Genomic DNA, 24,502 nt, shown 5'->3' with positions numbered 1-24,502 from the left:
AACGCGACAAGAACAAAACAGGTAGATATTAAATATTTATAATTTATTGGCCAAATAAAATATCCTTTAACGGTATGAACGTAACGTTGTAAAAGCATCAAAGTTGTAAAACAACGGGCAACCTTGGCAATAAAACATGCAATATATGTTGAACGTGCGCAGCTCTGGGGCAGTTTCAGCCTAACCGCCGTCATGGCGGCTGTGCGCCTCTTCTGTGTCGTGTTTCTTATGAGTTTGGCGGGAATAGCTGTCGAGGGCCTTCGTGGGTGAGTGAGTTGAATCTAAGGTTGTGCTCTGTCTTTTTTTCACTAATATGTATTCACTGTTATTTGCATGATACACTCGTCCAGTCAGCGATATGGCATCAACCGTACACGCGTTTCGAATGGCAACGAAAGTTTACCAGGCAGAAACGCGCTGCCTCGATACTTGCCGACCCTTAAGGCTGGCTGGTTAGTTGGCATTCTACCCAAGTGACCAAACTACTGGATCCATTTGCTTGACAATGAACTGTAGGAAAGACTTAACCAGCCTTCGGAGGTAGATGGAAAGTGTAGAAATTGGCGAACTATACAGCTAACACGAGTACGCTGGCGGAATTAGTCCACCAAGGAGTATATTTGCTGCCTCCAGTAGACGCCTAAGCCTTGCCCTTGTAGAGGCTCAACTACATAAGCCCTACAATATCTGGCTCTGACACATAAATTCCATGTCCTAATCTTTGTCCAAGTATCTCCATTGCCGTGTCTTTAATTACTCCGTGAAGGAGGTCAGGACCTCCGGACGGAGTGTTGTGATCGGCTGATTTTTCATGTTCGCAGTCAAAACACTGGGTTCTCTTTGTGTAATCGGCACGCAATTTTATACGCCGTCTGCGGGCATGCCCGTGTTGATGCACGAATGTGTATTTTTGCCGTCGCTGCTTTCGCGGTCAATGTCATATTGCAGATGCACCTCTACAATTGTGAGGCAAATTGGAATGGTCCAGAAAAACCCGTTGTTTGGAATAGCGGTGGGGGTGGAACTTCAGACAGATATGGTGAGGTCCCGATAAGTGGTTCCAGATGTTTTTGCCCGTGCTTAAGAGATGCTTAAGTTTTTTGGAAGATGTTCGCAGCCAAAACGCATTCTTCCGTACGACGCATTTCTATGTAATTGGGCATGCGGTGTACCATTATGTCCGTGATGATGCATGTCTTTTTATTTTCACCGTAGCAGTTTTGATATTGAAGTAAATGCATATTTTAGAAACATCCCTACTTTTACAATCCTGTGGAATAGGCCGTAGATTTAGGCAGTTGTCCGGTAGCAGAGGTTCTCTAAGCAGATATTAGGTGGCTGTTTTGCATATAATGGTGGCGAGTATCTTTTGGGATTGTGCACGTGGTTTGTACCTACTGCGATACCTTGTCAAATGAATAATAATGTAGTAAATGAAAGATATTGTAATGAAAGCAGACTTTGTTCATCTATTTAGATTGTCGTGTTGTTAATTTTATGTAGCCTGTGTTTAGACTTGTTAGTCTGCAACTGTTTCCCCAAGGGGGTGGCAAACCTCTAAGCAGGTGGCCACCAGGAGCGTATCTGCCCGGGTATCTGACCGGCGGTAGTAACGCTCGCGGTGCTGGCCGCAACTGTTGCTGGATTTTGGCCTGGCCAGTCGCGTAACGGGAACGGTAAGACGGTGGTGTTGTCTTTGTTACTAGTGACATGACCATGATAGTCCGATCTTTATGTGAATTCAATGATTGTGTGTGTGTAATTAAAATGAACTTCGAACTTGAAGCACAGTATCTTTACCGCCCTGGGAGCAGTAATGGATTTAGGTCTTTTTATGTTTTATGGTTGTGACGCGCCCTCATTGTATTAACCGCTTCCTAATGTCTGCACAGTAGGTCTGGCGTTGACGCTTGGGATTGTTTTTGTTGCAATATACAAAACTTCACGGAGGATTGTTACCTATGGCTTCTTGTTTCCGTTTTGATCCGTCCGTTTACGCCTCCTCATAGTTTAAGTAATCCTCAGTTGGGCATGTCGCAGCTTGAACAGATATTTCAGGCGCCTGTTTTCAGGATGCCGATGTCGTGGGTTGTTTATTCCTGTCTAGTACCTCCCTCGGCGAGGAATAGGAACCAATACTGTCTTACAAAGATTCAGTTTTAGCTTCATGTGTGTGAAACATGTGTGTGAGCTTCCTTATGGTGCCCACAAAATTGAAGCCTTTATATATCTGATGAGCCGGCGTCACACACTTGCACATGCACAGTGAGCGAGCTTGGGCCGTATTTGATGACCGACGAGAGGTCACCAAATTATAAAATGCCCTGAGGGTCGAGCGGATTTTTCACCCGAAAAGATTCCCTTATCAAATCGGACGGATCGGTGGCCTACAAACATTTGCCATTCAAAAAAAAAAGAAAGAAAGAAAGAAAGAAATCGCGCCATGGTCGAGAGCGAAACGGCCTATTCATGTTCAGCTCTAATCCGGAGGCTCGTCTGCCTGTCGATCAACAGGGAGTCATTCACAAGCAAAGTTCTTCGCATAAACGTTTTCTCATCGTCCTCATTTCACCTATGCCACGCTGGATTCGTGACATATGCGCTAGATATGTGTGTAAATTATTCTACAATTTCGCGCGTACGCGTCTTGTGCGTTTGGCTGCGCGTGCGCGTTGACAGAAATGTCAACTCGCACGCAAATGGCAACTCATACGGAATATATACTAAGATACGAATACGAAAGCATGCGCACGTGTATGCGAAAAAGTGTAACAGTGGCCTAACAGTGGACTAAAATTTCGTATCTGCAAAAGACCCATTTTTTTTTTATTCTTGGTAATACAATCATTTAGAAATTGAAGAATCTTAAATTTTGGATGATCCCATTTGGATCCGCTTCGATCATTGTATCTGTCACAAAGACATGCATGAAATATCATTATTAGGATTTGTAATGATTCGAGACCTTTTATCTTTATGGGCCGTTGACACTGATATTATTGTCTGGTAGACTTTTGGTCAACGTTTTAAAGATATCACCGCACACAATTCAAGTACGTATACTCTTCAACATTGACGATATATTGCTTTACAACGATTTTATGTACGGCGATCGATATCTTTACAATGTTGACCAAATGCCTGCCAGGCAATTTTATGGACTACTAATATCAGTGCTAACGGCCCATAAAGATCCTAACAATCCTTTGTCGATTTGTGCTATGTTTGAATAATAAATTACTCTCCTATAAAACTGTTTGCTATGATAAATGTACAGCTATTGTATACATCTAGCTATTACCTGTTGACATTTCATAGCTATCCGTAGTCATACTGTTTTATAGTCCGTCGGTACGGCGCCGGCAGAAAAACAAGTTCCTGAGTGTGTAAACTGTATATTGTAGTGGGCAAATTACAGTGTCTCATTCATATATCATACATGTATATTACTTCAAGTGGCCAAAACAGTGCCGACCCCAAAAGTAAACGTTTACATGACCTTGTAGGGCCACTGACCAGGGCGCTCTGCGCTGGGACGGTATAAAAGTGGGAACGTCGTAACTTGTGTCATTTAGCCTCTGTACACCTGAAGAAGCCACACAGGCGAAACCGGTCGTGTGACAGGCTGTGCAAAAATTCTAAAGCGGAACAATGTGGCTCACTGAGGGACGACTGCGGTGTGACAGATGTCGGTTACACCGCATGAATCCACTGATTCCATTCTACTACATGTATGTAGTAACATCGATCATGACCGTGTGTTTGTATCGGTTAATTTTCCTCTCTGTCATCCCAACGGATCTACCCATAGTCAATGTAGTGAAAACATTTTTTGTAACTGAAGATAGGTTGAGCAAGGTTGAAGGGCACAGTCCAGAGTTTTGAGCTTGACTCGTTGACAGTGTGTTGGTGTCGCAACGGACAGCCTGAAATTACCTCTTGAGGGGAGCGGCTAAGAGCAGTTTTTAGTTGACATGAAATATTGATTGAGTCTCAACAGAAATTTTTACATGTTGTAAATTTGTTTTTGCTTAGACTGACGTATATCAATAGAATTCCTGTACGTCCTTTAGAGATGCGGTCAGGTAAAATATACATTTACACATGAGCCACAATGTAGCCCAAATACTCATGAATACACCTATCTCTCAAGCCCGCCAGGCAGCGTCTGCACTTTTGTCGGAACTCGCCAGGTGTCGTGGCAAATACAAAACCGAAGACGCCGGGAATCCGCCCTAGGTGTTTGGGACTATCTGAAGGAGATATTCGGCACGAGGCCAAGGTAAGTCTTAGTGCTGATTGATATCATCATGAAACATTAAGTTATTCTGTGTTGATAGTTACATGTTTGGAGTATCTAGTAAACTTTGACCCAGTGTTGACGTCACGCTTTATTAATTAGAGAATCCAAGTCTCACTGGGTCTACTGAGATACCAGTGACCAGAGTGACTGGTCGAAAGATCCGGGCGGGAACAATTCTCTTGTTTTGGAACAAATGTTTTATATCTAAAGATAATAAATATCCATTTCTTTCAAAATATCGGTATTTGCGTCAGGAGTTTAAAACGCCTTACTAAGAAAGAAAGATTGAATGACTGACTAACGCAAGGTTTTAAAATTCATTCATATCACAGGTACCGCCGTAGCTTTATCACCGTTTATGGCACTGAATACTTCACGGACCACCGGTGTTGTGTGGGATGGAATCAGATCGGTGACACCTGCCAAGGTACAAAATAATGAGTAAGAACTAACTGTTGACATTCTTGTGGGCGATCCTTGTGAGTCACGGTGTAGATCTCAACGTGCAATATAAGAACATTTATGTCCCAATACGAATATATCCTAACAAGGAAGGTTCTCATACCATTTTGCATAACGTATCTTTAATGATGTACCGCAGTACCGCATTACGTCGCTAGTAAGTCGAGTGGCGCTGTTCACAAATTCAACCACAAAAAAAGCATGAAGCTCTAAGCAAAGGTCTTGTTTTAATCTACAGCTTACTGCCACCTCTCGTGTAACAATGGACTCTGCGTGGATATCAACGTCTGCGAGTGTGACGAAGGTTGGGAAGGACAGAACTGTGACCAGGGTAATTTTAAGAAAAATCTTATTTGTTACAGATTTCCGTAAGCAAAACGTATTCTGCTTTATCTACAAATGAAAGCAACCATATCGGAAAAACATTCAAAGAGAAGCAAGAACCGTGAGCGCTTATACGCTCCAAAAGTCTACCATTTGTTACAAATATGGGTAAAAAAACTTATTCTGTTTCACCTATCAGACAAATGCATGGAAGCGGCCACATTGGGAAAAGGTTAAAACAGAAGTAAGAACGTTGAGCGTCAACAGCCTCTGTTCTACCATTTGTTACAGATTTGCATAAATAATATTTACGTATAACCTTAATAATGCCATGTTGATTCGATTATATGGATGACATCCTCTGGGAACCCCAAAACTGACGCGAGCGTGCGAATAAAAAAAGTTTGGCAAAAAAGTTTCTTTCAATATAAAATCATAAAGACTGAACAAATGACTAAACACACATGGTATGGCGAATAATTAACCCTTCATTTTCATTTCTTCATACTTCCTTCCTTCCCTAAAAAGATTTTAGCATTCCATTACATTAGTATAGTTTTCCATACTTTTTTGCAATATACGACAAATGTATTCCGTCATTTTGTACGATTTACTAGTACAGTATGGTCGAAATCCTTTTTTGTGGGGGGGGGACGAAACTTCACGCGGGAGGATGTCATCCATGTAATCAAATCAACATGGCCTAAATGAATATTAAGTTAAATGTTTTACCCCTGCTAGACATTGATGAGTGTTGGGTGATGATACACGATTGTGAACAAGGCTGCGTCAACACACCAGGTTCCTACAACTGTACCTGTAACGATGGTCTGCATCTGATCAACGGGACATCTTGCCATGGTAGGAATACACCTTCTTTGTTCGATTGGATGATTTACGTCGTTGTTGCAGGACACAAGGTAGCAGAACACATTTTTTTCGCCCTGTGGCGATTTCTATAGTTAAGGAAACACTCTCACTCACTCACTCACTCACTCACTCACTCACTCACTCACTCACTCACTCACTCACTCACTCACTCGCTCACCCACTCACTCACTCACTCACCCATTCACCCACTCACCCACTCACTCACTCACCCACTCACTCACTCACTCACTCACTCACTCACTCACTCACTCACTCACTCACTCACTCACTCACTCACCCACCCACCCACTCACTTACCCACAGACACTCATCATCTTAAACTGCATGTGGGGTTGTAAGTCAAAGAAGTGGTGCCGGAAGCTCTTGTTTCCCGATATGTAATACTCATCTATTCCGTTCATCTGGTCAGCTACACCCGACACTAATGAGTGTGCCACCGATAACGGCGGCTGTGACCAGAACTGCCACAACACCCACGGGTCCTTCACATGCAGTTGTGACGCGGGCTACAACCTGGGTACGGATGGACTGAGTTGTATCGGTGAGCTCATTTGCATTTTACAGACTTCCCATGGGAATTGGTCCTATATTAGGCAGTGTCGTAAAACTATCAGCTTCAACAATGGGTACTTTTGTTTTATTACTTTGTCCCGAACATGCAAATAGTGAGGTCTGTACGTCATTCACAGCAGCACTACCAGATGCTTGGGAAAGGCACTGAACGCGACTTTCCTCACTTTACTCAGGTGAAAAGGCGAATGGTCCTTTGTGTTGGTGGCTGCATAAAAATAAGTTGAAAAACATGAGTGTACCGTCACTACGTTTGCTCATTAAATGTTGGAATAAGAACAGATAAGTATGGATTTCATAGAATCCAGAAAAATCTTACGTGTGGTTTGTATTCGTCCCCTTTCTCTTTACATTTCGTCATTGATGAGCACTATACTGTGCAATTTAAATCTGTAAATCAACGAACACACTGTCTGCCACGTTGGATTGATTTCAATTATTTCGAATTCCCTTGAAATGGAATGAATTTGGAAGATATGTTGTAAACAGCCTTCCTTTTTTTCTTGAAGACATCAACGAGTGTAGCACCAATACTGGCGGCTGTGACCACTTTTGTACCAACACCGACGGAGGGAGGAACTGTAGCTGTCGCGACGGTTTTCGTCTGGTGGGAGAGACCACTTGTCGAGGTATACAACTAGGACATACAATATCGACATAAAACATGGACCCATTTGGTTTTAATGCACTGTTAACGTGAGTTTTAAGAGCTGCAATTGCCTGCGAGTACTAAGCCACTGGCAAGACCCTACTATCTTGGCTAAGTCGCTGTTATTCTATATGGTGAAACGGTTTTATTGAGATAAAAGTTGTAACTGGTCTAATATCAGTGTTGGTATATGTTGGTGACAATGTCTGACTTGACGGACGGACCCCTTTGCATCTTGGGGAAAATGAACTGTGGAATGCGCAGGGGCAAGCCAAATCATTACCATTTACTTTTTATGTTTACCTTCGCAGAAGGAAAACATTGTACTTGCTCAGTTTCTTTTTCCGTTCCAAAGACCTAAGGTCATCAATGACCTGGACCAGACGGCTGTCACCATGGTAACTAGTGTAACTATCGTATATACATGAAAATTAATGTGTTTGAATAAGAATAAACAGAGCAGTACTTTGTAAGGCTAAACCATGTGAAGGCAAACAGTATGCATTTGCTTTGTACACGGTGATATTTAGTGATCTTCGAACTGAAGGCCTATAGCTATGCCCATGGCTGATGTTTAGTTTCTCCTGCACAGATGACGACATGTACCCTTATGGAGAAGAAGTGGAAGGGCAGCCCCGCCAATGGGACTTCTCAGAGTGTCACAAGGAGGATCTTCCCCAGGAGGGCTTCCGGTTCTTCGGACGGAGACACCACAGCGTTCACGTGAGTTTGTTATCCTGAGACGTTCAATGCACAAAATCTGATATTTAAGTTGAACACACCTTAAAGCATGCCTAACGGTATCTTTATATAGGGTACGTACGCTTACGCTTGCCCTATAGTCCAATGAAATGCAAATTGATTTAATCATATTTAAGGACACTAGCACAGCGGCTATCACCTGTCTGCGTCGCAGACATTTTAACGCTCTAATCTTTACAAAGCAAAACCGAAATACCTTGCAGATCTGTGACAACGGAATAGTTGGCTTCGATCCGATTGTCCGGCCAAGATTCCCAACACCAATTCAGAACGTCCTCGCTTTCAGCGAAGCGGCGGTCCTCGCGCCATTCCTAGCCAAGTCCAATGCTACAGGTGAGAGTTAAAAAAACAAAAACCTTGGCGGTGACCTTGCAGTTTTTACTTGATACGTGAAATAGATACTGATGATTTCCTGTTCAAATAACACATGCCAAATGTATCAAAACAAGCCTAAATGACGCAACCGACCAAATGGTTTGCGTAAGTGACGAAGGTTTTCTTTGTGGGCCACATACAGTACTGAAGGTCTGACGTACATTCACATACACTTAGGTGTTTGGCTTTAGGGGGACGCCTTTATTCCATACACACACCTGGTAATGTGTAAAATGCATAACAGTCCCAGTACATTTCAGTCTTGAACGACCTGCCGGAGGACCAGAGAACTCAAATATTCTACAGCTTCCACGAGACTGATGACGGGAATCCAGGGACTGAGCAGATTCTCAACCTTGCCAGCTTAGATGGGAGAAGCACCCCGGGTTTTTTTACTGGAGGTATACAACACATTGCCTATTGGTTTCATAATCGTAGATGCGTCGTACATGTACATGATCCAGCTAATTTGGGAGGGGAAGGGTTTTACTGTATACATGTCGACTGTCGGTTCAGCGATGGTGTCGCTAAAAGTGCTATAATAACAAACTGCATGAACGTAATCGCAACTGTACATGAAAAGCAGGAATAAGAAATAGATATGATTTGCAATAATGTAATGTAGCAATGGAGGGGATTGTATGTTGCATGAAAAGGCACTGTAAAATTTTATTTCATAACGTAGTTTCATCAGCCATTACATCATGCCCCATGTTTCATACCATATATATTATTACAGTACACTGAGTACACATTCCAGGTGACCTAAAACGACGTCAACCTACCAAATTAGGCATACTGGGGCATAACCCTGTCAATCAACTGAAACTGAAATCTCTAATCGCTTACCTCAGGATACAAACTCTGACGCCGTTCAGAACAATATTTCTGTCCCCGAAGTGTCAGGTTTTCATGGCCTGCAGGAAATATCAACTGGCGTCTTACCAAGCTAAAACTTTGGTCGGATATAAAGTATTAGCTCTGTATTTTGTTATAATCACCGACATAGATTAATTCATATGATTTTTTTTCACATGTTGGTAGATTACAAGGCTGTGTGGGCTTTGGTGGTGACCTGGATAAGAGTTCCTCCCGATTGCACCATGTACGCTAACGGGGTTTGTCCTCGACCTCACGACCAGCTTCCCGTGAGTATTTTGATAAAACGTATAGTATTACGTAGACTAGATGCCTTCTTGGATAGTTAATCAGGGGGTAACGACCCACCCAGAGGTGTGTATGGTACAATAAGAGCTAAGATTTGCTATGATAACCACCGAGTGAGCGTACATCATTCGTAGCGATGGGAAGATGACAGACTCGAGACGGGATTCGACCGGTTTCGACTTTAATTCAGTCTTTATCAAGAATGACAGAGATCGGACTTAATATTAATGAACCTCTCTCCCACTGCTGTTTACGGCGAGAAAAGGCCACATCAGTGACCAGACGTTATTCCACTGTATATAATCATAAAGTACCTAATCGAGGGGGCATAAATCACAATTTTTAAAACACAATCTTTTTTGGTTTAATGTAGGTGAACACCTTCCAGTTAGTGATCTCTACAGACGGAACGCTGTCCTTCGCCAACTTTGTCTACCCAACTCTAGCCCAGCAATGGGTTAGTCCAGGTAAGAAAGTATATACTAGTAAACCATTATAAGCCACAGTTCCGACTGCGTATTTGTAGTGTGAAGTGGTTTATAAGCTAAGATAAATGCCCCTCATTTATATCTTATAGCTTATATTTTTCATATATCTAATATGTATCTCAATACTCGTAATACTGCCCTGTATCTGTTGACAGATCTGGGAGTCTTTGTACATGGTTTCTTTAATAAAGGAATAAAAACGTTTTATGATTGTAATCGAATTATGCAACGTTTTTTTTTTACATTTTAGAACCCAAATCGTACTTCCACAACATTAGTTTATTCATCTAATTATAATTTTCGACTAAAGTAACATTGAAGTTGAATAAAACCCACAATAAATAATTACTTACTTCAAATGCATTCAACTGTTACCACATAGTTGAAGCCCAGGTCGGAGGGGCCGGCATTTTCCCAAAGACTAACATCGCGGTCGGTGGCTACAGTGCTGGTGACGGAAGATTCTTTCCCTTCACACCGGCCACTAGTGCTGGATTGACACACGATGACGTGGATTTCTCTGGACAGGACAACCAAAACCGCCACCCTGGCCTGAGGTTCCCGGTGTCTATGAGAAATCTTTTCCGGATTAATGGAGGTACATAATTATAAAGGGCAACTATTTTGGTACTTATAAGAGTGATTAAAGTACAGAGATAATATTTATTCACGGCGTTACAGATGTCAATATCATAAAATAGATTTGTGCCACAAGATCGACAGGAATCTAGCCTGGATGCCAGACCCAAAGCACACTGGACACAAAATATCTCAGTGTGCCAGGCTCACTGAGATATTTGTGTCCAGTGTGCTATGGGTCTGGAACCCAGGCTAACAGGAATCAATCCAGAGTTCGATAAGCTGTCTTTGACTTTATGTATAGTACCTTGAAGTTGTGATCAAGTTTAACAGTTGACATGAATTGTATTACGAAAAGCTGTATTTACCAATGGTTTTAAATGTCAGTATAATTATGGGTAATGTTTACGTTGTGAATGGCGTTAGACTTTACAATGAAATAACCACACTTTTGTTTACTACCCTTGTAAAGTCCGTGTTGACTGCACTTGCATTTACTACCACTGGCAATTCCAACTTTTTGTGCAGTGAATGTGACCCGGCCCTTGCCCATAATCATGTTTTCCGAAACGTATGGACATCATAGTATCGAGTAATTCTTGTTGTCACCCTGCAGGTAAGTGGAAGTTTGCGCTGCAGAATCAAGACGACAATTCTGTCCCCCAGCGGAGTGTGGCTGACTGCTCACGGTGGCTGCGAAGCCAGAAGGTGGAAGACCCAACTCAGCTCTTTGGTTACGGCGCCCTGCCGTCTGTTGGGTCCTGCCCGTGTACTGCCGAACAGGCCTGGTTTGACTCAACGTAAGCAAACAAGCTTTAACATAAAGCATGACTTAATTCAAGTAATTATTGGACCAGATTTTTGACTGTACAATTCCAGTCTTTGTCAAGAAATGGGCAGTCCACCGCTTCTATGACGTCACGTTATGCAGATCACACGTGACTTGGTGAGCAGAAAGTCTGTGCCGCCCCCCGTCTTTGTTAAGGAAAGGTTGTAGCGTAGATGGCCTCTTTGGTCATGCTGGAGGGCCGAGGGGGGAGGGTATCTTATGCAATCTCAATGGCGATCCGACGCGCGGTCGGGCTGGTACCTCGGGCGATACGGAATACCCCGTGTTGTATTTTATATGTATATAACATGGCATTACCATTTTCTGTACAATACAGCTTCAACCGCCCGCACTCAATTACATCGAGACCCTCGTGTGTGACCAGCCGACGCCGGGTCTACTCTTACGTTGATTCAGAGAGATTGTCAATGAGGAGAATGTGCTGCTACGAAAGGGCGAATTGGTGGAGGCAGAGGACAATCTCATTTTTCCGGAGGTATAGAAGGTGGAGACTTGGTGGAGGGGCTCGGCGGACTGGATTACGAGGTGGACACCTCATCATGGTGAGTTTGTTCTGTTTAAAGGTAAAACGTTTGTTCCAACACAAAAGGTAAATGTTCTCACCTAGAGCTTTTGACCAGCTACTCTGCTCTTCCATTGTAGACTGACCCAGTAAGACTAGTCACGTGGCTTCTCCTAAGTGTGACGTCACCATGGCCACTGGGTCAAAGATATCTTGTAAATGATGTCAGCCCCCGTCGGTTGATTGAAGGGTGATGGCCCCTGATATGAATAGCTGAAATTTACCAGATACCCTTGACCCATTTTAAAAATGTAACTACCAAACACTGTTCAAATAAGACTGGATGTGACCGTCACTTCGTCGTTGATTCTAAAAATATAAGATATAGTGAAAACGTTCAAATGTATTCCATTTACTACACAATCACAACCGTGTGCTAATACTTAAATACATTTAGATCTTTGAAACTGAAGTGTAAGCGATAGTTCAACCTAAATCATTGTGTCATTGTTATTGTATCAATTAAACTTTACTATGCTGAAATCATCGTATTATGGCATCATACCTTGACAGATATATAACTCATGATCCGTGATCCCGTAATGGTAAATCTCGAAGATTGAGCTTAGCATAAGTAAAACAAGAATTCCGAGATTTCATACCTCCATGAAATATGGGCTTGATATGTAAATGTAACTTTCTTCTTTAATTATGCAAATACCCTCTGCATTAACATAATATATACATCGTGATGTATGTTACAGATGTCCCAAGTAAGACATTCCCATCATTCACCATTAAGAAATCATTAAGAAATCATATAATTTTCGCATTAATTATGCAAATTAGGTCATCATTTGCATAATTAGTATCTGTTGATGCTCCGCCTGCCATAGCTTACATACATTACATGTATGAAAGTAGTATAATGTAAAACACTGTAATTATAGAATTTCCTCATTAATTATGCAAATAAAGTCCTCATTTGCATAATTTGCATTTAATCATGTACAACTGTCTCTCAGGTACCTACCTACCAAAAATGATGAAAAGACGTTGTTCCAATCTGGACTTATTGGCTTTAAAAGTTTTTTACCAGAAACTAACCTGCAGTTCCAGAACAAGCTGCTAGGGGGACCAAACTTACGCCACTTATTCCTAACAGGATAAGCTATCTGTCACCAAAAAGTCAAGACCATAGCTTGTTCAGGACAAAAGATACAAAAACCGGAAGTTCTGCTGCAGTACCAAGGTCATCCACCAGGAGGCCCATACTTGACCTTGACCTTTGTCTTTCCAAGACTTACCATCATACCAAATATCATCACAATCCATAAAGGCGTTCTGAAGTTATGCTGACTACAAAGTTGCGGAAACACAGACAGACACACACACAGACAGACACACACACAGACATACATACAGACAGACAGACACGCCAAAAACAATACCTCCATTGCATATTGGTGGTAAAATCTCATGCTGGTCTTTCTTTTCAGAACAGTTATTCTGCAGACGTGAACGCCTGGCAAAGCTGCTGCGTAGACTCAGCGGCAGTCCGGAACAGCTGGTACTGTGACAGGTTCGTGCTGCATCGCCCCCTGTCGTCCCCACCACGAGAGGGATGTCGTAGCTACAGAATCAGGATTCCATGGGTTCGATACGATCCCCATCTCACAACAATGGACGGAAACAAATACTCTTTTAACGGGCTTGGAGACTTCTTACTCGCCGACGTCGACAGTGGAGAGTATCAACTACAATGCAGGATGTCGCTTGCTCCAGGTAAATGTAGTTTAAAACGACCTTTTCAGTTTGGCTTCATCAGATGTTCTTAACCCTTAAGCTGCTGGAGTTTCGGACCAGTACGTGATCTCAGTGCTGAAGTTTCTAGACCCCTTTTATGATAGGGGGTACTGGTTTTATTTTACTAGTTTTTGGTTCAAAATAAAACCAGTACCCCCTATCATAAAGGGGTCTGGAAACTTCAATACAAAGCTAAGAGCCTCTACTTTCTAGAAATGTCATGTAGATTTGGCTGAGTGTCAGTAGTAATGGTTTACAAGTGCAAAAATGCAATAAAACATCCTTTTTGTGAACTCTTTGTATTATAGTATCCAAAACCATGTACGGTGCTTGTTGCGGAGCTATAATATCTACATTTGTATATACATGCCTTCTCCTAAAGAGTTGAAGCTAATACATGTATAAAGTTTTTCTTACAGAACTCTCTGTCATACATCATATTAGTCAATTCAGAGCTACTACATCACGATAACGAAAACAGCACTCCAAAAACTATGGGTACTTAAGATGACTGCCTGTTGTAAGTTTCCGAGTATCATTTAAACAATTCCATACTGTTATTTATAAATTTAGGGTATATAGTGGTTTTGAAAATGTTGGAATTCGCACGTTTGGATGTCACCTACTTTTTTCCTCATGTAGAATTGAATTCTGTCTTTAATTATATTATTAGGAACGGACCACGCCACGATGATCACCGCCATGATCGCGTACCAACGAGACAAACAGCCTGTGCTGATCCAGGTGGTGGGAGACTCCGGCCTTGAGATGTACGTGAACGGCAGCCTGACGGACCTGTCTGTGTTTGATGGGGGGACTGACGAGGAAGACTACGAACTGGAGGTGGGAGACAACGCCCTGGTCACTAGGCCGGCCAACAACTCTCTTGACGTTGTCTTCTTCAGCGGCATCACCGTGAAGGCTACAGCCAAAAAGGTGTGTGTGTGTGAGTGTTTGTGTCTTCGCCCAATGTTTGTTAAAGTCTCCTGGCCTATGCAAAAAGTCAGTTTGCAATTAGTCCTCTGGCATGAACCTACAATAAAAAACTTCACTAAGGGATCATTTTTATTCATTTCATTGTAAGAATGCGTTTTGATTTTCGCTAACATAGTTTTATGTATATTCAAGTATATGTTGATATTAGCATTAATATTTGATTCTTTTAAAGACTAAGGTCCACCATTGTTTGAAGACTTATTAGGCGAATAACTTCAATTAATATCTTTTTTCTTGTTCATTGTCAGGGAATGCTTTCTGTGGAGTTTTCATCCCCACCAGAGTTAAAAGGCAAGATACGGGGACTCCTTGGTAGGTTTGATGGAGACCAATCAAATGATTTTGAGACTTCGAATGGAACCATACTACCTGTGAACGCAACAGAAAGGGAGCTCTACGAAGACTTCGGCCTCTCCTGTAAGTTTGTGCAATCAATTGTGTCAGATGCATATGTTGATTTATTAACAAAGTGTTATCAAATACAACCGCACTATTAGGAAATTAACCAAAATCTGCCAACGGCTGGTTGCAAAAATTGACCTTGGATGATTAATGTACTATGTTGATTTCGTAGTTACGTAAAACATTTTCCCAAGAAGAAACAGTCGTGGAGCTACTGAGTGTGCAAATGTGTGTGTGTGTGTGTGTGTGTGTGTGTGTGTGTGTGTGTGTGTGTGTGTGTGTGTGTGTGTGTGTGTGTGTGTGTGTGTGTGTGTGTGTGTGCGTGCGTGTTTTAATTTTGAGCATCGTATTAGCGGCACCAAAAAAAAAGAAAAAAAATTGTTTTCTTCCTACAGGGCAACTAACCATCGAAGATGGACCACGAAAATCACTGTTTCCTAGCCATACCCGAGACTCCTTCAAAACACGGTCTTCCTTCTACCCACATTTCACCGACGAGATCACGTTCAGTGACCCGGACCTGGAGGCTCGAGCTCGCACCACCTGCGGAAACAACACCGACTGTCTGTTTGACGTCAGCCAGACAGGGGACCTCGACCTCGGCAAAGAACTAGTGGAGGATGAGCAGAATTTCGACAACAGGCAGTCTGTGCTCAGTGAGTAGAACTACAGTACATTTTCTGTCTATCTTATGAAATATTCCGCTTCCTCAACTTTATTACATAATATATGTACCGTATACGTAAGAGCCACACCGGAGTGCTAAGCGTAATAATTAAAATTGAGGCACCATACCATGCACCCATTAGTATACTGCAATACAATTATACTCTGTTTCATTGTTCTTTTATGTTTGTAATTTGCAATTAGCCCCCGGTTACGAATTTGCAATAAACTTCTCATTAATATTCTTATGTCATTAGACTTGTTTCCCCCCACGTTGAGCGGACCTGACTCTGTGTACGCCATTGTGGGCGAGACAGTGACTGTAGTTGTCTCGGCTACCGACTCGACCTCAAGTTCTTTCACCTTCGTGCTCGGACCAGAGGTCCCGGATACTGTGCAGCTGAGCGTCAGAGATTCGGAGGCTACCCTTGTTTGGCAGGTCAGATATTTTTTCCCATTTTTGACTCACGGGTACACAGGGCAGTAAGTTTTATTGCTGTAGCAGTAATTTTGATTGAAAAAGATTCTTACTCCAGTATGTGTTGGCCAACGCACATCGTAGCGATCATTGAGTGGTGCACTTGGGATTTTAAATTTGCTCGAGGCCTGGTTACTAGTATGATGATCATGATTCGGCGCGAAGAGCAACGCAACCACTCTCTATATGCCTCCCAAAATCTTGCTACAATAATGGTAAGAAGTGTTGATGCATCGGTGACCACATTGTACATGTATTGTCCTGTTACAATTTCATTAAGGTCAAAGTCAGATTTGCTGCCTCATGTGCTACTATGTCCAAGGGGACTTACTTCCAAATTGAAATGCACTTTGCAACTACTACCGTAACTGTACCTCAGCCCTTTATCTTAAACACAGTCGGTTCACACAATGTTTCTTGTATCTAATTTTGTTGGTTCCAGGTGGCATCTGACTCGCCATTTAAGCTCCAACTTGACGTGTACAATCCGGAGAACACGTCGGCCCAGTACTGGCCAGTGGTTTATATGTGCTCCTGTCAGAACGGTGGCAACTGCGACGCAAGTGTAGACCCGGATCCGTCCGTTGCAGGCGGCGAGAATAAGTGAGTTTTCAGGATTTCATATAGTAAAAGCAATGGTTTATTTTACAAATAATTTGATAGTCCGTCTGCTGCGAAGAAAAAAAGTTATTCTGTTCTACCCTTGGGTCAAGAGGGACGGCCATGCTGACTGGCGTCACGGGTTTACCATCTTGGAATCATCAGCCAACGCAATCATGCACCTCTCTTTGTTGTTCAGATTCTTCAGGCGAACTTGCTCCTGTGCAACAGGGTACCACGGAGAGCGTTGTGAAATGCAGGTAGACGCGTGCGTGGTAAACCTTCACCCGTGTTTCCCTGGGTCGAATTGCACAGATCTCCCTCCGCCGGCAGGGCACGGCGCGGATGGATACATCTGTGGACCATGTCCAGACGGGTACACTGGAGACGGCTATAACTGTCAAGGTCAGGCATTTTTTGTCGGTGACCCATTATTTCTCATGTTTATTGTACTTCTCATGCATCATCGTTAACAAATCAGCAAACTTTATGCATGTTGTCTTCAAATTTGCATAGCTTTTCTTTAAGAGCTTGAAAATGAACTGTGAGAGAAAGAGACAACTTGAGAGACATACAGAGATTAAGTGTTTGTGCGTGCAATTGTGTATGTATGTGCTATTGTGTGTAAATGTATGCGCGCGCAAACGGTAGAAAAGTAAAAGGAGAGGTTGGGAGAGATAGAGAGGTACATGTATGTAGTGATAAAACATACTACAATAATGTATTTCCTGCTCAGACCGTGATGAGTGCGCAGGTGCAGAAGGTGCCGTCTGTCAGCACGAATGTAGAAACTTCCTGGGCGGGTTTGACTGCGTCTGCAACGATGGATACAGTCTGGCGGACGACAGAGTATCCTGCACCGGTACGTTGTATATAAATAGCCTTTTTTTTAAATTGGAGGGTGGCTAACAAATGAATGAAATACCTTTATGGTACGTTTAAGATCTTACAACCTACAGGTCAAGAATAAAACAGACAGACCGTGAGGTCAACATTAATATCTTACTTTCCATCTAACTGTTTAAACTATGCATAATCGCACCAATGTGAATTACTAATAATGGGTATGTTATAATTCCCAACATGATTTCTTTATGCTTTATACATACAAGAATTAAGAGGTCAGTTCGTAGAGCAAAAAAATCTAAAAAGTGTTTGAAATCAGTATAGAATGGAATTGAATTGAATTGTGATTGTAAAGGTAACAATGCCTATCACCGAAGGTTATATACATGCTCTCCTATGGCGCTTTTATTCAAGGCTTAATTCATAAGCTACTCATACGACGCAACAAGGCCTCTTGTGTCAATTACCAATTCTTCATGTTGTTTTTTTTTTTTTTTGCATTTTAGACGTAGACGAATGTCGTTACAACTTGAACAACTGTAGTCAGCTGTGCGAGAACACAGACGGGGCCTTCAACTGTTCCTGTAGGGATGGGTTTGAGCTGGCTGCTGATGGCGAGAGTTGTGAACGTAAGTAACTCTTGGTATCCCACGATTATCGCACTGAATCAAACGATTCAAGGCAAATAACAGATCAGCAAATGGGCGTTCCAAAATACAAGGATAACAGGTAAAAATGTATCAATATGTGACATTAAATGATTTTTGTAGGTAACTGATATTTTATGGAATCTCCCTGTCTATATACTTTGTAATTGCTATACGGAAGATTGTACACTTAACGTGTCTCATATGTTGTTAACCAACAGCTAGCAGCCCGTGTAGTGGTGCTATCAACCCAGGGTGTGACCCAGAGCTTGGCTGGTGCATGGTGAACGGTACCGGCACCGCGGTGTGTTCCTGCATGAAAGGCTACAGGCTGGGCGCTGATGGCATTACATGCGAAGGTACAATAATTGCTTTTGACAGTGTCTACAGCTTGGTTAACGAAGTACGGCGTAGATTTTGCAGCCTACTGCTAGCAATATGTGTCATAATAGAAGCAGCAGATATCCTGGACAACAGGACAGAAACAACAGTTTACTGCTCTCTATAGATGTATACATGTTATACATAAGTTGAATGTATACTTTAACGTATAACTACATGACGATCCAACAAATGCTAGACTGTAATACATAATGACTAAGTGCATACAGTATCAGGATTAACATGATTTAATTTGTAGTTGGATTAGCTAATTAATGATGCGTGTGTTGATATATTAAGCGTATCATCATATAGCCAGGCTGAGTAGAACACTCATAGCCCGTTCCTTATTATGCAGCCAAAACGTCACTAAAGGGGCATTATGTAACACGTTTAGACCAAAAATTGAGACTAAAAATTGAAAAGAATTACAGTATCTTATTTTTTGTGATTTAGACTTTTCGACATATTTGTGCAGATATCTCGTATTTCTGGTCTATGAGATTGACCTGACCATGTCTTGGCTTTGTCTTTTGACACGAACGGTGTGTGAATGACCCCGGCTCCTTCCACTGTGAATTCAGCCTACATGCAAGTAGTGCTGCAATGTCGATTGAATAATAAACCATTTGATTGATTGATTGATTACCTTCATGGTTGGCAGTAACGTAGCCCCCACACACAAAGCGCAATCAGTTCACGGTGCCACCACAAAAAAAAAAACAGAATGTAAACAAACTCGATTGACAGCTCTGTTTCCAGCTTCTAAACACACTCCTGTCATCATACTCTGGCAACCCCACTTCCTGAATGGCACTGCTTTTCAAAACTGACTCCTTCCACTGCCCTAATGTTACTAATGCAGCTTTAACCCTTGTCGCCTGACAGACGAGGACGAGTGTTTGAGTGGGCATCACCATTGTGAGCAGTTCTGTAACAACACGGCGGGAGGCTACAACTGTTACTGTGGAGAAGGGTACCATACAGTGGAGGACTATGTCGTGACGTGTCTGGGTAGGTATCTTTACTTTACCCGAAACAATTACCTTGTCATAAAAGAAGGTAACGGCTAGTCAAGCAACGGTTGATTTTAAAAATGGTTAGACGTTGCAGGTAGCATCAATTTTCTTTCGTCAGTACGTGACTGAAAGATAGTTTTTTTTTTTATATTCCAACACGCAATCATAAAACGTGGTAACGGCACACTCAAGTTTTTTCAACAAAAAATAATGCCGCCACCAACACAGGGGACAATACAATACTTGTTTTCACCTGAGTGAAGTGAGGAATGTCGTATGAAGTGCCAAGGGCACAAGATCGGTGGCATGTCAGGACTCGAACGCAGGACCTCATAGTTCCGAGTCGAGCACTCTGCCGCTACGCCACACGACCCCACGAAAGATATTTCTATACGCAGTTCCCATGTATGTATCGAAAAACTATGAGATTGACCTGACCATGTCTTGACTTTGTCTTATTGAAGCTGAACTTCTTTCTTCAACAGAAATTGACGAGTGTGCAGAGGGTTACGACGACTGTACAGAACACGAACGGTGTGTGAATGACCCCGGCTCCTTCCACTGTGAATGTAAAGAGGACAATGTAGTAGTGAACGGCATATGTTTACCAGGTACGCAGGTCACCGTTGGCTGGTCCAGCGTTCTAGTCTAAGATTAGGCCACACAGCGGATTTTTTTTTTTTTTCATTCAACCGCGCGCACCAGTTTGGGGGTCTTTAAAGGATACCATCCATAAAGTTAAGTCATTGTGGCCTTGGTCACTCATTTAGCATTAACCGCACTCCTAGCGGCCGGTCCATTAACCTCAGCGAGCGAACGAGAGATTGTTTTAAGGCTTGTGAATCATTCAAATTTACTTTTAGTTCAGTTGAAATTCTGAAATTATCTTCCTCATTGATGCTCACAGGAACAGCGACAACTCCCTTGACAACGGATAAACCACTCACTGCGGAGCCAATCGTCACAACTAAAGCCTCAGAGACAGACAAACCCACGAACCCCTGGACTGCCGACCCAACAGTAGAGAATGTCATCGAGTCAGATACCATAGTGATTGAAATCTTGTCAACGATTCAAGAGGTAATATTATGGCTCAAGGAATACTTATTGTGTCTATTCGTTGTAGCATTGTCATATAGCCTCAGTGCTAGAATTTATGTCTGTGACATTTAACATTTAAAAGGGAGGTAGTGTACCTATGATGTCTATATTTCCTGGTTACCTGAAAGCTTGTTGATTACTAATAAGTAATCAGTGACAAAATTTATAATTCGTCAACCGACAGCTAAATATCATTTGACGAAGGCATGGGACCATGTAACTCTTAGTTTCCTCGTGTTTTCCTCAGCTCATGACTTTGATAGCGGAGTTCAAACGAGCTCTCGCCGCCGCCCTCACCGACTTCTGCAGTCAACAGGCAGACCGGATCCCTGCATGCAGAAGGGACGATGGGGACAAGAGACGACAATCGTAAGCTTTAACATCAATCCTCCAGATACTCTTGAGACCGCCAAAGTAAAGCAGTTACGGTGCATTCAAAGACATCTATCAATACAGCAAGAGCAATTCATAAATTATACACACATACATTTTAGACATTTTCCTTAAATAATTTCATTTTAATATTTAATGTGACAGTACTTAGCGTACCTGATGGAATTATTTTTTCCCGTCTATTGTTTTATACTGCAATGTCTTTCAGATAGAAACCTACTGGTATATACAATACCATCATTCACCATTCATTCACACATACGCGTAAGCACTGATATTAGAAGCTCAATATTATTAGTTAAACGGAATCCAATCTGAATTCAGTCACTACTGAAACCATTCACATCAGCCTTTAACACCGTTATGACACTAGTTAGTCCATGTTAGCATGCATAAATAATGTAAGCATGACCAATATTGATAATGGTAACAAAGTTGTCTGTTGTCATGAAAATTACTGCCATCGCGTCTTCTGATCACAATATCGAACCAAGCTTGATTTGAATATTCTAACGGCAGGTACAGCCCCGCTGTGTTCCATCCTGAAGACGTTCACGTCGCCGAAGGTTACCCGAAACCAGCCGCCTCGGACCCAACCCGAACAACCCTCGCTTTCTACATGTCCTACTCCGACGCGGGAGACTTCAGGGCGGTACCGTTGGACACCTTAGAAACAGTTCTCCAACAGTCTCAGCCGCAGCTTGAAGCAGCTCTGGGTGACAGGTCCTTCACCTACGTGGGCTCGCTGAGTGAGTACTTGAAAAGCGGCCAGGTAGATGCAGACAACACGGTCCTCTACGTCATCATCGGCGTTTCCGTATCCATTGGCGTCGTAGCCATCATTGCCGCAACAGGTTATCTGTGGTGAGTGATTACTCAAACGACTAGATTGTACTATTTAAGCTAAAAAAATTCTAGTCCATCTGTGTTGGTAGTTACTGGTTTAAAGAACTTTTGTTCCAACCCAAAAGGGCTTCCGACCAGTCACCTTGGTCTTCCTCAGTAGACTGACCCAGTGGGACTTGTCACATGGCTTCTCCGAGGAAGACAACATACACTTGCACAGATAGACGTCTACATATTGAGCAGTTTTAGAGCACCCTCTTCTTGTTGTATATAAAAGAATACATACAAAACAGCATAATGCTTTACTGAACATGCTCATACTTCATAGTAGTAGAAACTCAGTAGATAGGTGTTCAGAACTCGCTTGTTGGTACAAAACCAACATGCTCTGTTAAATAGCTTGCAAACTGTTTTAGATACATACAACCGATGAAACAATACCTGGTTACCCATGCCACGGTTACCCATATGTGTGTCAAATACGTTCTTTAAAAAATTCTCTTATAAACAATGTCAATGATTGGAACTGCACTTATTTGGTATTTCCGTATGTTTTGTCCGATCGATGCACCGGTAAGTCTGATATCTCACCTTATAGCCGTGTTTTGATCTTGTCTACAGGACCAAGAAGAAAAGAAGTTCCAAGATTGACGACCAGCAGCATCAGGCACTGCCAATGGCTGTCACCATGGCAGTGACTTCCAAGGAAGGGTTGGGTGCTGACAACCCAATCATAGACACCAAAGCTTAGGTATTCGTGCTAAAACGTAGACCCTTTGTTGCTAGCATGCTGTGAACGAATGTTTTCGTTCTATACCTAATGGTTGAATTGTTGGTTTGTTGACATATTACAAATTACGCTTATGCTTCGATATGCAGTAGATGCCATTAAACAGTTATATGAATAATTTGTTGAATCTTTGTCATCATTTTGTTCACCGATATTTGTGTGTGTTAGAGAGTGTGGGTGTACGTGTAGGTGCGTAAATTGTATATGTATGTGTGTACGGGTGTATGTTCGTGCGCGTGTTTGGGTGAGTGTGTGAAAGAACTAAATATTTCTGACGCACCAAACATCTGCTTGGATATCATTCATATAGAATGGCCTTAGGTAACACAGAGACTGTGTCAGGAAGACGAATACAGCTGTAGGGGAACACAGAGACGGTGTCAGGAAGACGAGTACAGCTGTAACAGAAGGAGAACACAGGGACTGTGTCAGGAAGACATGTAAATATGTAAATATGTAAGTTGAAACCAAGAAAAAGAACAATTAGAAGAAGAAAAGAAGAGACACCACTGTCAAGCCTAGCCAATGGAAAAAAGCAAGAAGAGAGCACAAAGGGAACAAATGCACACGAGAAGGAAGAGGAAATGCACATGAGACTAGCATCCGACTGAGATGAGATGAAGAATAGAGACAACAACAACAAGGCCTTAAGATATTCACTTTTCCAAAACCACTCGCCACAACTACATTTTGGTGCTTGTACGCCGAGAAAGAAGAAATTTAGAAAAACCTAAATTCTGTAGAAAGGAAATGAAAGTATAATAATTTTATATTTAATTCTCAATAGCTATCTCCAACAAAACCAAAGGCACTACTCGGATGAATATGACGGGGAAGCACTCTGTAGTTATGAATATCTCAACTATCCAAGACTAGTGAAGCTGGCAATGGATGGAAAATTCCGCTATCTACATGTATTTTGGAGTTTAGCAACCGTTGCTAAGGTTGGGTCACATGACTGAAAGGCGAGAATATACCAAGAAAACATAAACATTAAGCTAATAAGCTTGTAGACGGTGAATTTCTCTGTGAATTTTTCAGTGATTTGCTTTCAGGTCAGCAACTTCTTTTGTCATTTGGACATACAAAAATGTACTTATGTGGGCTATGGGAGCATGCACTTTCTTTCATTTCTTGCTTAAGAGGCAGTTTGTTCAACATATCTCGCGGATTGTTCCGGGAGGGATGTTGACCACATTATGAATGGAAAATCATTAATGATCTCATGTATCTTTTTTTTATAACACTAAACAACTTGCGTTGGTCATATATTACATATTGCTGGCTTAAATTCCTATTTTACAACATTATTATCGTACAGTGAAGAATTGGCTGTCGCATCGTGAGTACATGTATATCAGTTCAGTTCAGGTCATCCTCAAACGAGGTATATCGCCGGCCTTCAAATAATCTAATTCTAGTTTTCATAAACCTTTCTTCTACGTGCGTGCCTTAGATTGACTTCAAACCTACAAAAATTAGTCTACCAGTTGCAAAACAAAGCAAAATGACATTACATATGAAAGCATATGAAACTGTACTCACACACGGCGACGGACTAATAATTATGTAGTGTTTTTTTTTTCAGTATTCGTATCGATTTCACAGG

At 42.0% G+C, this 24,502-nt stretch overlaps 1 protein-coding gene across 1 annotated transcript; it reads left to right on the top strand.

Moving 5' to 3' along the window:
- The first annotated feature begins 179 nt into the window (after window positions 1-179).
- Window positions 180-23,011, top strand: LOC109480479 (mucin-like protein). Its single transcript, XM_019782674.1, has 31 exons — window positions 180-266; window positions 4,154-4,282; window positions 4,636-4,730; window positions 5,004-5,096; window positions 5,831-5,950; window positions 6,390-6,521; window positions 7,060-7,179; window positions 7,792-7,922; window positions 8,165-8,294; window positions 8,597-8,737; window positions 9,381-9,484; window positions 9,877-9,970; window positions 10,374-10,589; window positions 11,187-11,370; window positions 11,737-11,962; window positions 13,422-13,707; window positions 14,402-14,664; window positions 14,973-15,141; window positions 15,522-15,782; window positions 16,050-16,231; window positions 16,713-16,873; window positions 17,070-17,275; window positions 17,607-17,732; window positions 18,223-18,345; window positions 18,585-18,722; window positions 19,633-19,758; window positions 20,249-20,374; window positions 20,671-20,843; window positions 21,112-21,233; window positions 21,777-22,121; window positions 22,725-23,011. The coding sequence occupies exons 1-31, from the start codon at window positions 193-195 to the stop codon at window positions 22,852-22,854; spliced, it is 4,926 nt and encodes a 1,641-aa protein (XP_019638233.1). The 5' UTR covers window positions 180-192; the 3' UTR covers window positions 22,855-23,011.
- The last annotated feature ends 1,491 nt before the right edge of the window (window positions 23,012-24,502 follow it).

This window comes from Branchiostoma belcheri, unplaced genomic scaffold, assembly GCF_001625305.1.
Source record: "Branchiostoma belcheri isolate BF01 breed outbred unplaced genomic scaffold, Haploidv18h27 scaffold51, whole genome shotgun sequence".
Lineage (NCBI taxonomy): Eukaryota > Metazoa > Chordata > Leptocardii > Amphioxiformes > Branchiostomatidae > Branchiostoma > Branchiostoma belcheri.
The sequence above is the reverse complement of the archived record's forward strand: the minus strand, read 5'-3'. Positions and strand labels throughout refer to the sequence as shown.

Bases quoted from the DNA above. Each gene is read 5' to 3' on its own strand.
- LOC109480479 (XM_019782674.1), top strand. From the start codon at position 193: ATGGCGGCTGTGCGCCTCTTCTGTGTCGTGTTTCTTATGAGTTTGGCG. The intron at 267-4,153 runs GTGAGTGAGTTG...CTATCTCTCAAG, and splicing joins GCTGTCGAGGGCCTTCGTGG to CCCGCCAGGCAGCGTCTGCA. The intron at 17,733-18,222 runs GTACGTTGTATA...TTTGCATTTTAG, and splicing joins CGACAGAGTATCCTGCACCG to ACGTAGACGAATGTCGTTAC.